This window comes from Balaenoptera physalus (genome assembly GCF_965194825.1).
Source record: "Balaenoptera physalus genome assembly, chromosome: 12".
NCBI lineage: Eukaryota > Metazoa > Chordata > Mammalia > Artiodactyla > Balaenopteridae > Balaenoptera > Balaenoptera physalus.
Window position 1 is genome coordinate 63,400,133 of NC_138897.1, and position 16,563 is coordinate 63,416,695.

The 16,563-nt window shown below is 41.4% G+C and overlaps 1 protein-coding gene across 16 annotated transcripts in view; it reads right to left on the bottom strand.

Moving 5' to 3' along the window:
* EPB41L3 (erythrocyte membrane protein band 4.1 like 3) overlaps positions 1 to 16,563 on the bottom strand; it is a 223,416-nt gene that overhangs the window by 33,628 nt on the left and 173,225 nt on the right. For all 16 annotated transcript variants that reach the window (XM_082418611.1, XM_082418610.1, XM_082418609.1 and 13 more), the window contains exons 5-9: positions 16,331 to 16,373; positions 11,057 to 11,132; positions 8,828 to 9,046; positions 8,384 to 8,471; positions 2,692 to 2,844 (exon numbers count right to left, since the gene is read on the bottom strand). In XM_082418611.1, coding sequence (XP_082274737.1) covers positions 2,692 to 2,844; positions 8,384 to 8,471; positions 8,828 to 9,046; positions 11,057 to 11,132; positions 16,331 to 16,373 — 579 coding nt within the window. The remainder of the gene's footprint in view (positions 1 to 2,691; positions 2,845 to 8,383; positions 8,472 to 8,827; positions 9,047 to 11,056; positions 11,133 to 16,330; positions 16,374 to 16,563) is intronic.

Consider the following 16,563-nt stretch of genomic DNA (forward strand, 5'->3'; position numbering starts at 1 on the left):
GTCAACCGACAAGCCAGAGGAAGGGACCTTGACTAAACCATCCTCCATTTATGCATCCTGCATCTCACATGGACGACACGCCATGCTAAGGCCAGGGGTTTTACAGCAGAGTCAGCTAGCTCTTCCCGGAAGAAGCGGGAAGCCGGGAAGATTCCCTTACTGCTCTGTCCTGCTCAGCACAAGGATGAGAGAGATGCCAGCACTTTTTGAACGTTTATCTCTCTCTGTCTCTGTGCTCTGTATCCACTTCTTCCAACCGCTTCAGAGCCTTCGTGCCACCAGTAATTCCTTCTCACTCATTCTTCTCAGCCTATGAATATGGTTGTAAAGAAGGGGGGAGAAACGACTTCCTCTGAGCGTGTTTCTGCGGAACCAGAATCACTGCTAAGTGTCAGGAAGGGAAGCCGCTGCTACTTCACTCCTTGCCTTGCTGCTACCCGCCGGGGGCTCTAACTCTTTCCTGAACCCCTACTGCCGCGACAAGACCTGGTTGTCAAGTTCAACGCACTTTCCTTAGTTCTCATCCGAGCGCCTCCTCTGTCCCGTCTGGCACTGCTGGTGAACCAGGTTCCCTGAATCTCATCTTCCTTATTTATCATCCATGACTGTTTCTGGCCCTTCTTCTCTTCTCTGGCTGTTTTTCCTCATCTGCCTCTGGTCCTTTTCTGCCTACCCCTCCCTCAAAAAGTGGTATTATCCAGAGTTTGTGTTTTAGGGTTTTTTCCCCCTCTAACTTCCTTGTTCTTGGTAATTTCTTCCAGGCCTAAGGCTTTGAATAAAATGTATTATACAGCTGATGACACTGTTTAAATCTTGTATTTCTTACTATGCAAGGATCACCCCTCCAAAAATCTGTCCCAAAAGGAATTTCAGTCTTTTTGTCTGAAATTCTCCCTTTTTCTCTCTAGTAATAGCATCACCATTGACTTCGCTCATGCAAACCCAAAACCCTCTGATTATCCTGGACTCTCTTCTTTCCTCTTTTGATCCTTCCCCCATCCTGTCTCCAGGACCTACTGGTTCTGCCCCTGAAACCTCTCTCTCAAATGTGCTTCTTCCATTCTATTCCCACAGCCTCTGCCCTAGTTTGGGTCCTATCACATCACATTACTAAGTTGCTGAATTTCATCCCAAAATATCCATCGAGTATGTCACATCCCAGTTTAAAGTTCCCATGGCTCACTATGGTCTCATGATGCACTGCTCCAACTTCCCCTTCTGGCCCCTCACAACACCTACGCTCCTTTCACGTCTACGGAACATTATCACACTTGCATCGTGATGCTGTAATTTCAAGTGTGTGAGTCTTCTCTGCTAAACAGAAACTCCCTATAGGACAGCAACAAGGTCGTATTTACCTTTCTATTCTCAATGCCCAACACAGTGCTTGGCAATATACAGATGCTCACTTAATGTTTCATAAATCAAACATATCTTGGTTATAAGTTTAACATGCAATCGTTAGGAAATATTAAAACATGACTTTAATTTCAGATATTTATATGAAAAGCTCGTAGATTATTTCAGTCTTCATAGACAGGTTTGATTTTATATTTACGTTAAACACGATTGCTTACTTTATAGTCTTATTCTTTAAACTTTTTTTGTACTGAGATATAACTGACATATAGCATTATATTAGTTTCGGATGTACAACATAATGCTTTGATGTTTGTATATTTTGTGAAATGACCACCACAATGAGGCTAGTTAATATCTATTACCACGCAAAGTTACAAATTTTTTTTCTTATGTGAGAACTTTTAAGATCTACTCTCTTAGCGACTTCAAATACACAATACGGTGTTATGAACTACAGTCACCATGCTGTACATTATATTCCGTACAGTGATTTTTAAATTGTGTTTTCCACCAGTGGTGAGGTTAATTTTGAAGACAGGAGATAATTCTATATTGTACCAGAAAATGTTCAGAAACTAAATGAGCTGCAGTCTTAGAGCTTCAACTGCCTCCATTATATTAACTATACTAATTAGAACTTGGACATACTTATTATCTATTATGAGAAAACAGCAGATATTTACTAGATATTATGTCAAACCACTAAGGAGGACATAAGTTGACCATGGATGGATGCTTCTGCCTAAGGACCAAGGATTAATTAACAATTCTGATTCTTTCATTAGCCTCTCTGATTGAAAAACAAAAGGGAGATATTTCATTAGGCTACAGAACTTGCATAATTTATACCCGGTGTCACTTGTTCTAATCTTTCTTATACTTTGATGCATGTTACCTCTAAGCTATTCCCTTTAGGGTACTATCAGATTTGGAGGACAAGAGAGGGGACACGGAGACAGAACAACAGGACCGATGGGAAGAAATCTATTCTTCATTCACAAAGAGGTTTAGCAACTAAGAGTTTCTTTTATACCGCAGCTTGAAAAATACAAAACATTATTCATGAATCTTGATTTTCCACTGAAATATGTAAAAAGAAAAGCCTTTCAATTAATGTATGCAGTGGGGAAAAACTAGAACAACAGAATAAAAAAGAAGAGAATACCTTATTACTGTTTATTGGACAAACCTACAATAAGTTCTCTTGGGCGTTTAGCTATAACTCATTATGTCCTGCCATGTTCAGAACGTGTGAGCAGGTAACTTAAATTTTTGTTTGCTCTTTGGTAACTTTCTTCTCAACGTACATGCAAATTGGGGTCTACTTACCTCTCCCGGCCGGATCTTAATGTAAAAGTTGTTCCGTTTGTATGAAATCTTTAGAACCTTTGGCCAGGCAAACCTGTTGATGCGTAGTCGGTCACGATATATCAACAAACCACTTGCACATACTCCTAACATGATTTCAACTCCTTCAGAATCCTGGAAAATGGCAGCAAGAAACGATGGATGAGCATCTCACCTATTTCCATTTATGGTGGGTACACTATTTAAGCCTCCAGGTCAGAACCTATAATTAACTACCTGCAGCTCTAACCTAAATATGAAAAGTACTGTAGCACTTTAAAAAATATTACCACTAAATAATAGCCTTTTGATGAAGATATTTTTCACTCTGGAGATTTGTTAGTGTAAACTCTGTTCACCCAGGTATCTTGGACTTACACAGCATGTCAACACTGCACACAGAGAAGGCCACCCAGGTGAAGGTGTGTTAGTAACGGTAACGATCAGAGCCTCAGTTCTTATTACTGAGTGCCAGGCACGGCTCTGACCACTTTACATGCATTGTTAATCTTCACTAGGATAACTCTGAGATAGCTGCTATTATTATTCCCACTTTACAGACAAAAAAACTGAGGCACAGAAAGGTTAAGTGTCCATCCCAGTTGAACATGGGCAGCCTGCTTCCAGGGGCAGGACTTTTAACTAATACGTACACTAACAGAGAGACCCCCATCCTTTCCGATGAGTGTTTTGGGGTTTGTTCCTTTAAAAAGTCTTGATTCTCTCTCTCTCTCTTTTTTTTTTAATTTAATTTTTATTATTTATTTATTTATTTAATTATTGGTTGTGTTGGGTCTTCGTTGCTGCGCGTGGGCTTTCTCTAGTTGCAGCGAGCGGGGGCTACTCTTCGATGTGGTGTGCGGGCTTCTCATTGTGGTGGCTCCGCTCGTCGTGGAGCACGGGCTCTAGGCGTGTGGGTTTCAGTAGTTGTGGCAACCGGGCTTCAGTAGTTGTGGCGCACGGGCTTAGTTGCTCCGCGGCACGTGGGATCTTCCCAGACCAGGGCTCGAACCCGTGTCCCCTGCATTGGCAGGCGGGTTCTTCACCACTGCGCCACCAGGGAAGCCCTTGATTCTCTTTTTGTATACCATTACTGTGAGAGTAAAATTCGAATATACAATAGTCTTTTTAAAGTACGAGCATGCTCCCCAACAGGACCCCAACACACACTCATCGCCCAGTGGTGCTCACTTAACCACTTGGCTCACATACATAAATATATGCATTTAATGTATTTAATTTAAATATATTTAATTTAAATATATTTAATTTTAATATATTTAATTTTATATAAATGCATTTAATATATGCATACAGACTTCTTTTAAAACAAAAGTGGGATCATGCTATATTTGCAACTTGCTTTTGCTGCTTGCACAGTCCATCTTTGGGTCATCTCCTAGGGATGTGCAATGAGGGGTCCCAGAGGTCATCAGAGATGTTATATAAAGCTCAGGAGACACCCCACGAGCAGCCTATGCCCCCTCAATGTTGTGTCCCGGTGAAATCGGGGTAAAGTGAACGTCTGTGGTGGTCTTGAGTGGGGTAAGAACAAAGGACAGAAGGCAGTGCTGTGTGTGATATGCGGTCCCCACCCTCCGTGTCTCACTGGTTGTTGGAAGCAGGGTGTCGTGGAGGCGAAGCTGAGGTCTGAGACACGGTCATCGGCGGGGCTCTCCCGCTTTGAGTCACTGCAGCCCCAGCAAACGGGGGGAGGGAGACATGAAGGAATCCAAACGGGGGCTTCTGACTCATCCGTACGGGGGTGGGAGGGACCGACTTCCTAAATCCCGCCGGTGCAAAGCACAAGATGAACATTTCCAGAATCAGAAATAAATATTTTGGTCCCTCTCTGGGAACTGTGAGGTTACACATACAATTTAACTGATTTAAAATGAAATATTTTTCCTTGGAAATGTATCACTCCACTAGACACGAAATCACTCTATAGAAGTGGAAGGACTTGACGGCAGGATATTACAACATAATCAGATTTGAGGGGAATTCAAAGGCTCCGCCACCATTTATCAAGGGCTTTAACCTGAAGGAGCAATTTACAGAGCTATGACCTGATGCTGGAAGTAGGGTGGAGCGGGGGGCACGATGGACCCTGAGATCTAGCCGACCTGCTCCCAGGACCACACAGGCGACCCCCCAGGTCCTGAGCAGAAATGTCTGCATGAGCAGGGCTGCTGGAATAACGGCTCCTTGAGTCACTTTCTTTGTGATGAAGAACATAAGTGTAGGAAGCACTCTGGGCATTTACAACCTCTTCCATTATTATCTACTTTAAATCACTCCTTGGTATCTTTGAATCACAAGAAAGTGGAGTCCGTTTGTGGGGAAGATCGGAGGCTCCTGCGATGCACCCCTCCCTTGCCGTCTCCCACACACACTTCTCTGGGTCCCCAAAGCATTAATATCGCCAGCACAGCCCGAGCCAGCGGTGCTGCCACTAACCCCATGCCTCTTCCTTCTCCAGACCCAGGCTGGTGGAGAGCAGCCTCTGTTTATCCTGCTGACCTGGCCACGTGGTCAGCGCAGCGCCTGCCTAGCACGTGTTAAGCCACTACTTGTTTGCCGGAAGAAAAGGCAAACGAAGAAAAGAAAGTGGCAGGAATAAGCGGAGCTTAAAATTGATGAACGTTTCCATTTCATTCATGGCACAGCAACCAAGAAAAGGACACTTTTGATATCAAGGTTACTGCCGCAGCCCATAGCATTGAGGTAGTAGCTTGATGAATCTTCTGTATCAAAAGCTATAACCGTGGTCTTTCTTGGGGACGTGTGTTTCCCTATCAATAAACATATTTAATGCTCCCTTTAGCAGGGAGCATTGAAGGAAGCCCTGGACAGCCTCAGCCTATCCTAATTAAAATAAACGAAGGTACTATTCTCTTAACTTAAAATCACTGTTCCAACTTTCCCATCCTTTATTATCTCCTGGTCCACGGGATATCCGATATGGATTTATAACTACATTTCAGAATCTTATATGAAATAAATGACTCTGACAGAGCCTATTCAGAGTGACATTAAATGACAAACAAGCAGAGACAGGCTTCCTAAGAAAAAAACAAAGCATTTAGAACAGGTTTTCCAAACCAAGGGACCTTCACCTAATATGGATATTTATTCTTCATACAGAGCTGTGGAGTCCAAGATCACAGTTCAGAATTTCTAACTAGGTCCTAGAGCTCAGGGCCTTTCAATACTATCAATAGAAGAGAAGCATCTAACTTATAACCGGAAATTAGCTCTAATTTAATTCAGTAAACTTCCTTCTTGAAATGATGGAGGGCGTCTGCATGAGAAAATGAAGTCTAAAACCAAATCATTTGTTATACTTAGTATTCACATGAAATCCTAGCACAGGCTGCATTGGCACTTCTTTAATTCTCTCTCTTTTTTAACTGGCATAATTTCAAATCACATTATTGAATGACAAAGCAGCCATCTATTTTAATTCAGTCGCGATAGCCATGTTAAGTGATTTCATTTTTCCTGATAGAAACACAGATACATGCTGAGTTGCCCTTCTCCTAAATGGAGGCCCTCGCCTTTTATTTATTTTCCCCTGGGCAGTAAGTGAGTCATCGTGTGTAATGTAACTCAAAAATAGCTTTCGAGTCACTCAAATTTCCAGGCTACCTTCATTTTTGTCTTGTTTCCTTATCTTTCAGCCACGTAGGGAAAAACTCTAAGAGAAACACAATCTTAGTGCGTGTCCTTATTTTCTTTTTAAATCCTCATCCTACGTTATATCTGGCATAAACTATAAAACGCTATGTTATCCGAGCACAAAGTAAGTGAAAACGTGTAATAATTAACTGGCAAGTAAACAGGGCTATACCTGCTGTTGTAATTACACACAAATGTCAACGAGCTTGGCTCTCCGGTACCAGCGTCCCTGGTGTAAGCCCTAGCCAATTCTCAGGGATTTTGCTCTTGTTGCGGCCTGCAGGCCTCAGAAGTGCTCACCCTGAGTGCCGTACAAAATGATCCACAGATGCAACCAATTCGACCTGCGTTCATTCGATCCTCACCATTTTCTCGTCCAAACTCACTCTCGATCTGTCAGGTCCCCAAATGCAGCATCAACAGAACGTACAGATCATAGATTTTCCTCCCAGGGGTCCCCAGGGCTGTTGAGATGTTTGCCTAAACAAAGCCGGCTGAAACTCTCTTCATTTCTTGGCCCCAAACTTGACTGTGTAAGACACTCGCTCGGCTGGCAGCCTGTGACGTGCACGTTCTTGTGAGCCCCGGACTGTGTGATCGTGACCACTCTGCCCACCCGAAGTAAAGCCACATCCCCACCCAGGAGCGACGTCATCGTGTCAGCCCAAATCAGAAGAAGCTGCCCCCGAACTTCAAGTACTGATCGTTTCAGCGCTGCTGAAGTACCAGAATCCATCCCTAAGAGCCTAACCCATTTCCTATGTTTCGCTGATAGAAGTTTTTGGGAAAGCTTGCCTCTGCTTCCACGGCGCTTTTATTCACAGCTGTTCAGATAACAGACTAACGGTCCATAGGCTCACTCTCTCACTGTCGAAAAATACAGAGATTCTGGAAAAAGTGTGACATGGAGTAAAAGCTGCTGGTACATCCTCCCAACCTTAATCCAGTCCAATCCTGACTTCTTTCTTCACAAGACTCTGGAACCAAGATACAGCCTCAACAATTCACCCATCCACTAGGCAATCTTTTCTTTTCTTTTTTTTTTTTGGACAGGCAGAGAGGATTTATTTGTAGCAGAATTATTTATTACAGAGAATGTCCTGAAAATAAACTTGACCAAACACTACAATTAATGTGCTGTATGTAAGGATGGAGAATCCGTTTTATTACGCACAGTGACTGAGAAAGTTCAAAACAAAACAAACCCAAAACTATAGTGCTTCTCCAGTTCTCTCTGCTCTCAACTTATCTCTTCCCTCTTTTTCTTTCTTTAAAAGACAAGTTAGGCAAAAAAATAAATAAATAAAATAAAAAGGTGATAGTGATGAGATGGAGAGCAGGGCTATTCTGGGACTCAAAGCTTTTATCAGCTCAGAAGATGGATCAAAGCCGTTCCCAGGAAAAGTGAACCACTGTTGATAGACTAGGCAATCTTAGCCTGGCTGGTTAATTTTAACTGAACTTCAAAATAACCATCTTATTTCAAAGCCCTGATTATTTGTCACAGTATCTAAACTTTATAGAGAGCTTTTAAAATTTAACATGAATTTTCTGAGTGCCTGGTGGGCATGACAACGGGGCATACACAGTACTTGGCATATAAACGTTTGTGACAACTGGGTCCTGGATACTGTTAAATAAAATTAGATGGGGCTACCCTGGTGGTGCAGTGGTTGAGAGTCTGCCTGCCGATGCAGGGGACACGGGTTCGAGCCCTGGTCTGGGAAGATCCCGCATGCCGCAGAGCAACTGGGCCCGTGAGCCACAATTACTGAGCCTGCGCGTCTGGAGCCTGTGCTCCGCAACAAGAGAGGCCGCGATGGTGAGAGGCCCGCGCACCGCGATGAAGAGTGGCCCCCGCTTGCCACAACTAGAGAAGGCCCTTGCACAGAAACGAAGACCCAACACAGCCATAAATAAATTAATTAATTAATAAAATAAAATAAAATAAAATAAAATTAGATGGAAGGCCTGGAGTTTAAAAAATGCATACCTTGGCATGATGTAAATCCACCCCATACATGGAGAGCTTTTTGGCATTTTCTAAGAAATACATCTCTGCTTCTGCGGGTGTCATTCCTCTGATAAGAAAAAATGAGAGGTATTACAATGCTGTATTTTTTTTTTTTTTTTAACCTGGCGGAGCCATAATATTTTCCACTTAGCTCCCTTGCAAGTTCCCACAGAGGAACCAAAAGATTTGTACTCTGGGGGAGGCGGGGGGAGAATACCAGGAAAATGGCTTTTAGCAGAAACATCACAAGGACGTCCTGAGTGGGAGTGTAAATACCCAGAACTGTACCAGGTCCAGAACCTCAGTCTGCTGAGTCCCACCCTTAAGGCACTGACTTCAGTCCCGGGAGATGCAGGTGGCGCAGGGGATGCCCACCCGCCGAGCACAGCTTAAACGGACGCTCTCGGGGCTCCTGCCGCTAACCTGTGGCTCTTGTGCAGCTCGATGACTTTGTCTTCTAGTTCTTTTGTGTGGTTTGGCGCAAAGCGGAACTCGCTGATGTAGTCACTGCCACACTCATCTGGGTCGTAGTCTCCCAGTTCTGACTGGACGGTGTACGAGCCCAACGTGGCAAGGGTGACAAAGGAGCAGGGCAGCCTACCAGACACGATGTCATCGCGCAGCTGTAAGCAGAGGTAGTACCTTCCAGGAGCCAGAGGACGGGGAGAAAGCCAGCGTTAGGAGACTGGAAAGGAGACTGCCCAGTACAAAGTGGGCGGCAAGCAAGCTCTCCCTGCAGAATAATCCACTAGGACACATTGTCTAGCATCTGGATTTGGATCTAAATACTAGGGGAAGATACTTAGCTACAAAATACAATATTTAAGGGCATCTAGAGGCAAGTTCATAATAATACAGGGATTCATCGATGAGGCACAGAGTAAAAGAAACCTACAGACTATTTCTCTAACATTAAGATAACGTTGAAAGTCAAACAAATCTCTGGTGGGGGAAATTATAATATAAAAATGGTGCTCTTAAATAGAATGATTAGGCCCCAACTACCTAAAGGAAGTCTCATTTTGCTATCTAGATGAGAAAGGTCCTGCCACACGACCAAGACAAATTGCAGGTAACTCAACGGCTGCGCCATCATGAACACTACTTGCCACTTCCTGCGTTCCTGATGAGAGGAGCTTTCTCCTGGGTCAAGGTCTCATTTTTTTCTTTAGATAACTTCCTAGAATTCAACCGTTACGAAGACTAACTTTGAAGAATTATTACATTAAAATCTCGTCACTAAAAGTAAACAATTCTGAATTGGGGGACTATGAAATATTTTCCATATAATTTTGCCAATATCATATGCAAATATCTCCATTAATAGCTGACTTTTACCTTCCCTGTTATTCTGCTTCTAAGAGTGACAGATATACTAACAGTAGAAGACTCCAAGGTAAGTGGGAACATTGATGAATTTTATGAAGTCTTCATGGCCCAGCGTACGAGTATAAGAATAAAATATACCTTGTGCCTTTCACATAAGAAACGAACCGTTAATCTGTTGAAGCTGAGGACTATGTTAAGGTCCCCTCTAAATACAGTTTTAAGCTGATGATATAAGTAAACGCCATGTAATCCAGATACAAAAATTTTGACACATTTCACAGGCCCTACACACATGACACAAATGGAAAGGAATCATGCACTAGATTCCAACTCAACGTATATATATGCTCTCTAACCATAAATTAGCCACAATTAAATAGTCCCTCGACTACTAAAAAGTATCTTTATATAAGAAATTACAAATTGTCTTTTGATTTAATGAAAATATAAAAGAAATCTTCTGGAACTAGTTTTTTCCCTTCTCCTAACATGTCTGCTGAAATGATTTTTCATCATAGCAAGTGACAAAGGCTTTTTGAGTAATTTCTCTTTCCTGAAAAGCCTGCCAAGAAGGATTGTCAGGCCACACTGCACAGTATCACTCTGACTGGCTATAAACTTACTACGAAACACAGTGAGAAAACCAAGGATTCCAAAGTAGAAAGCATTAGAAGAGGCCTAGAAGGACCCACAGCAAACCCAGAATGGCTTCATAAAGAGATTCTTCCTTATACTCAAAGCTCAGTCACCAGGCCAGACTGTTCGATTCCTTTCTTGATGCCTTTTCTCTAAAACGAATGAAACATCTTCCTTGTATACGGAAGGCGTGGAAGGTACGCTCTTAGGTGTGCACGTGTTTATGTGCATTTGTGTGTGTGTGTGTGTGTGTGTGTGCAGGCCTGTGTGATTTTTTAAAACAGCCACCATGTATCAGACTGGTTATATAAAAAGGCATAAGCATCCGAAGACACGCTTTTGCTCTAAGTTTTGAAACAGGAGCACTAGGAATTGTCGTATCATTTAAGGCTGAATCCCATCGAATTTGACTGTGGTGGGTGGATGACAGCATCTCAGTTCTGCGTGTTCTCCCACCAGGGTCAGGCAGAGGGAAGTATCAGCTTAGCACCAAAGATTCAACTGGGAACAGATATGATGTGGCAGATCTTCTCATCGGATGTTTGCTCTCATTCAGTTGCCTTTTGTTTGCCATTTCCGTGTGGATGACCGTAAGGTTACCAGATGTAAGCCTGCTCTCCTCCCGAGAATTTAAGAGGAGCACAGCCCCCAACATGCCTGCCTTTTTCACTGCCAACTTTCAAATACCTGGTGATATCTTCAGACAGCTGGGCAGGGTCTGGCGGGTAAAATTTCACATTAAATGAAAAGTGCCAAGCACCACCTGCGGAGAGGAGAAAAAATCAGAATGAAGTCTTAGCCAATCCCTTTGTACTTATTATACTAAGAGGTAGCTAGAACTGCCCTAACTCCAGGCACTAACACCCAGGCAACATTTTAATCATCAATGGAAAACAGGGAAGTCTCCTTTCAGTGAAACTCACAGGTAACTCCGAAACTTCCTCCAGTTTCTAATCTTCTGCCCCATCAAACCCTTTACTGGGGTTTCTAACTAGCAAGGAAATTGACTAAACTTCCTCCCTTTCTCAGGGACAAAGGCCTTGGGAAGAGGGAAAAAAAGTAAACGAGACAGATAAGCCTCAATCAGACGAGTCTAGGGCTGACCGGATCTATTCTCTGAAGTTCTGGAGAGCTCACATACCAACATTACAGACAGAATCCCGTTTCCTTTGTCCCTTCTGCTTTGTTATTACAGATCAGATCCCAGAATAATACATGTCAAGGGACTGTTCAGGATATCTGTATTTTATGGGAAAGGTCTGCTGTCGTATTGAGAGATGAGCGGCTCTGTGGGCCATTCGGAAAGTTCTTTCCTTACTTGGGGAGATTTCTGGTGGAAGAGACCGGGGGGGTGTTTGCTGTGCATTAGCAAGCCCAGCCCTCCTCCTCAGCCCCTGATCAGGACGGTCCTCACTGCACGCGGCCGCCCCTCCTCCTGTGGCCTCTCCTATGGCCTCTCCAGCGGGGAAGGGGGTCACCCAGATGTCAGCTCACAGGCACCTGCTCCCCGGACTGTCCATATGTAAACGTGAGACACTACAAGCCTTCCTGAGTGTTCCGTTTCATCCATGCATTCTCTAGTTGTGTATACCTAACCACGTTTACCACCGTAAATGAGAATAAAACCCACCTTTTCTTCTTTTCGACACTTACTCTCTCTGCAATCACCCCTGTCACTTATTTTCACCTTGGTCTCTCCGTCTGGCCTTTTAATAAACGCGCTACATTACTGAAGCCTGGGTGCTCCTTCGCCGGGAACTGTTTCCATGTCTTCCCTCCACCCAGTAAGCACGCTCCAAGGGCCCGGGCCCTGCTCGTTCTCAACGGCGGCTCGGAGGACCCTCCTGGTCTCCCAGCTTCGGTGCTGGAGGCCTTCCCTCTGAGCCGTGGTCTCCCTTTTGCTCTGACCTCGTGGTCCAGCCCTCACGCTTCAAATGCCCTCCTAAGCCTTCCAAACACCCCCTTCTCCCATTCAGTGACTCCTGGAAGCTCCATTCTCTCCCCGAGTCCTTCCCAAACATTCACAAGAAAGGGACAACATCCTAAGTACCGCCCGGCTCCTTCCTTTGAACTGTTCTCTTGCTTGAGGAGCAAATACTTAGCTGCAGAGGTCACCTATATTTCTGTCATCCATGGCATAGTCCATTCACTAATTCTGGCTTATTCTGGACACCGCTTTTCATATTACACTTAGAGGTCCACCTGGCAGGGACACCATTTGAGTTGCCTTATAAAGGACTTGGTATAGGGACCGGGTATTACTGGGTGTTTCGTGCCATTTCTAAACCACTAAGAAAATATTCCCAAAACATGGGCTGTAAGAATTACAAGCCATAAAATATCTGGCAAATATATTTCTAGCGATTATTTTTCCCACTGTTCTCAAAAATGTCCTCTTGTTATTCTAAAATTAACAAGTCTGATTTGGTTTTACTTTCCTATTGACTCCTATTCACCTCCTGCTAAAATGGAATGCTTGCCAGCGGTGAGGTTCATCATGAGAGCTGGTTTCCCCGCAAGCAACTGGAATGAAAGCTAATGGATTCGTTATGGGAAATGGATTTATTGCTCTTTTATAATTTTTATCCACTTCAAAGTGAATCCAATGAATCGTTTAGCAATGTAATTAAACTCATAATAAATTCAGGGTAAACACTCCAAGTTGGAAACTAAGAGGGAATAAAAATAGAAGAAAGATATTTCAATGCAAAAATCCTCATTACAGGAAAGTGACTTTCAAATGATCGTGGGCCTAAGAAGCATCTGAGGGGCTTGTTAAAAATGCCAATCCCTCGGCCCTACTCAGAGGCTTTTATTCCGGAGATGTGCATTATGGCCCAGGAACTTGTGATTTTAATAAACACCCTAATGGTTCTAATACACTTGGGCTCAGGGACCGCACTTTGAAAATCATTAATCCCAAGGAATATTCTTTCCTAAGGTTATAACCCAATCAAATATGAGGTTTTGCAGGACATTATTTTGAAAGGGTGGGAAAGTTTAAGGAAAACACAATCTACACCACAATCAAGAAAAAAAAAAAAAAACCAGTGAAATGAGGTGTAACATTTGAAATTAATGAGAGAGGCAGATTAAAGCTGAAATACATATCCTCGTAAAGAATCTGGTAGAAACAAATCACTGGGAGGCTATAGTTATGCCATAAATAGGTTTGTGAGCGAGCCTGTGTCTGATCAGATGACGGCTCTGGTTAGAGACGGAAATGCAAGAGCTTGAATGCATTAAAATGACATTCTATAAGGCTGATATAGGATTTTAAATTCCAAATTTATGATAATCAGAAAACTGTGAAACTGAAGAGAATTCATTCTTATGAAAAAATTCTAATTTTAGTCTTCTATGCTTGCCAAATCTTAAAATTTCTAAATATACTACGTTTATAGCATAAATCACTATATATCATATATTATATATCATGAAGTTACTATATCATAAATATACTATATATCAGAATATATTTAGAAATTTTAGATCTGCTAGGCATAAAAGATGACTGGAATAAGAATTTTTTTTCATAAGAACAAACTCTTCAGGCTCAGAATTTTCTATTTCTCATAAATTCATAACAAAATCTTTATCAGCTTGATTGCCATTCGCCATTGTCTTGAAGATCTCATTCTAGAGACCTACTGTGGACCTACAGCATAAAAATAATGGAAATATCCTTTTATTGTTGATATTTATGTTCAGAAAGAGTAAGTGATTGTACAATAATTACATTAGCTCGGATAATACTTTTCTGCTTTGATAGAATGTACCTTTTGTGGAAAGAAGGCACTTTGTGCATGGGAAACAATAAGGAATATAGATGAAAACACCCAATTCCATTCCTAAAAAATTCCAATTTTTTCTTGTCTCCTCCTTTATCTGCTTGATTGTCACTTGGTTTTCTTTATGTTGCTGTCACAAACACTGCCTAATCTACATGAGGAAAATATCCTCTAAATCTCACATTCTGATTGTCCCCTAAACTTCATCTCTTAGAAAGGAAGGTCGGAGACAGGATAAATGGGAAATGAAGGAAAAAAAGAATTCCATTAACAGCAGAAAAGAAAATTAACTGTTGTTACAGCCTTTCTTGTAACAGTATAATTAATGACTTATCCTTGAACATTTAATATATTTTCAAAGTGCTCTGTAACTATAAAATCAACCAAGTACGAAACAGCGTTTTATTAATTAGGTGAATATAGAGGACTTAAAGCACATGAAATGTTAAGACATTCAGCACATCTGCTTTTAATAACTCCATAAAAAGATCCTTAGAATATATTCATCATCTTAAAGTTTTTACTAGGACTCTGAAGTTTTCACCTTCTTATCACAACTGTAGCTGTCCCTGGTTTTAATCCCAACTTAGTTCTATCAAACTACTTCACTATCAAGTTTCTGATTAGTGACCACACCAAATTCCTCTCAAAAATATGGTAAAGATGTTTTCGTTGCATAAAGAATCATCAGACTCTCTAATATCTAGAAGCATAGTGAATTTTTTGTTTCTTTTGAGATATTATCTAGTATTAAGCCATTTCAAACTGCTCGCTACTAATTACTTTTTATTAGCATGTAGGGTATTTTGAGATCTCAGAACATTCAAAGGCACTAGAAAGACTGGCTCTCTCTTTTAATAGTAACTTTGATGGGAAGGCTGTTCTTATTAATAAATTGGTCTTAAATTTAATCTTCAAATAGAATCAGTTGTTCTGGAAAATTAAACTAGATTTTATTGATAAAAAATGAACTGCTTGAAAAAAATTAACTAGTTAGTTGAAATTATAAAGTATATCCATGTTTTACCATTTATCCATAGTAAAAGGCAACAGCTACAGAAAAGGCTTAAAAATAAAAAAATTCCTCTTTCTCAACCCCCTACCCTGCAGTGTCACTTCTGGAGGTATAGGTATTTCCACATACCTATATATGCATAACTCATTTTAAACAAATATGAATTATTTCTCTAAGGTCTCACTAATGAGAGCTAAAACATATTTATTCTACCTCATTCTATTTAACAGCTACCTAGTATTTCAAGGTATGGCTATTTCATGATCAATTTAATCATTTCTTTATAAATGGATATTTAAGTTGCTTTGAGTCTTCTTCTATTGCCAGTGGTATGACAATGAACTTTCCTACATGTACACACATGTAGACACTTCTTTCTTAAGCAGACACTGGATACATTTCTACAAGTAAAATCAGGGGTCAAAGAATAAGCACATTTTAAATTTTAATAAATACTGACACAAAGTGCCTTCTTAAAGGGTTATATTTCTACCAATTGTGTACAAAATTGCCAGTGTAGGGCATTATTAAACTTTTAAAATCTTTGCTAATCTGAATAGGTGAAAAATGTCTCATTTTAATTTGCATTTAATTATTACTAAGACTTAGCACCTTTTCTAATACTTATTAGCTACTTGTATTTAAATTTTCTGAGTGGCTCATGTAATTGTTTTCTGCGCTAGGAAATGTCCATTTCTTAAATTGCCTTTAGGGCTAAGAAAAGAAGACATCATCAGACAGTAAACTTCAGTCTGACTTGTTACTCCATTTCTAAGCTATTAAATGACTATTACTTTTAGCTTGACTGCTTGCCTTGCATACTTTGGTGGCAGTTAGGTTTAATACAACATTAATAATTAAGTTTGAAACTTTTAGATGATTGTCAACGGGGGCATCACTTGATTAAATCATATCTCACATCTCTGAACAGGCAAGGGAATAGGTCAAGTGTCATGTCATTTTATTCCCGGGTCGTGATAATTAATAATGGGTATCTGAGCTAGACCAACCTGCCAAAGATAAAATTTGAGATCTTAATCTGTCTTTCAAAATACCGTATTCACACCAGCCATGTGGGTATGAGCTACCACTTCAGATAACCCCACTCTTTGAAAATCTTCCTATTTCTACACATAATAATCCAAAAGAACTTACTTCGAATCTGTTTTTTAATTTCCTTAGCAGGGTCCAACCAATTCTGAAAAAGAAGTGAGAGTCTGAATATGAATCAGAGAAGAATGGAGATGACTTAGTGTTGACTGGGTAGAGATGAACTAAACGTATTTGAGAAGGAGTGGCTGCCGGAAGGCTCCCCCAGCTGGGTCCTTCCCCTACATCTGGTGCTCCTTAGCTAGTCCTGCGAGGGCCCAGGCTCTGGTCTAATGAGA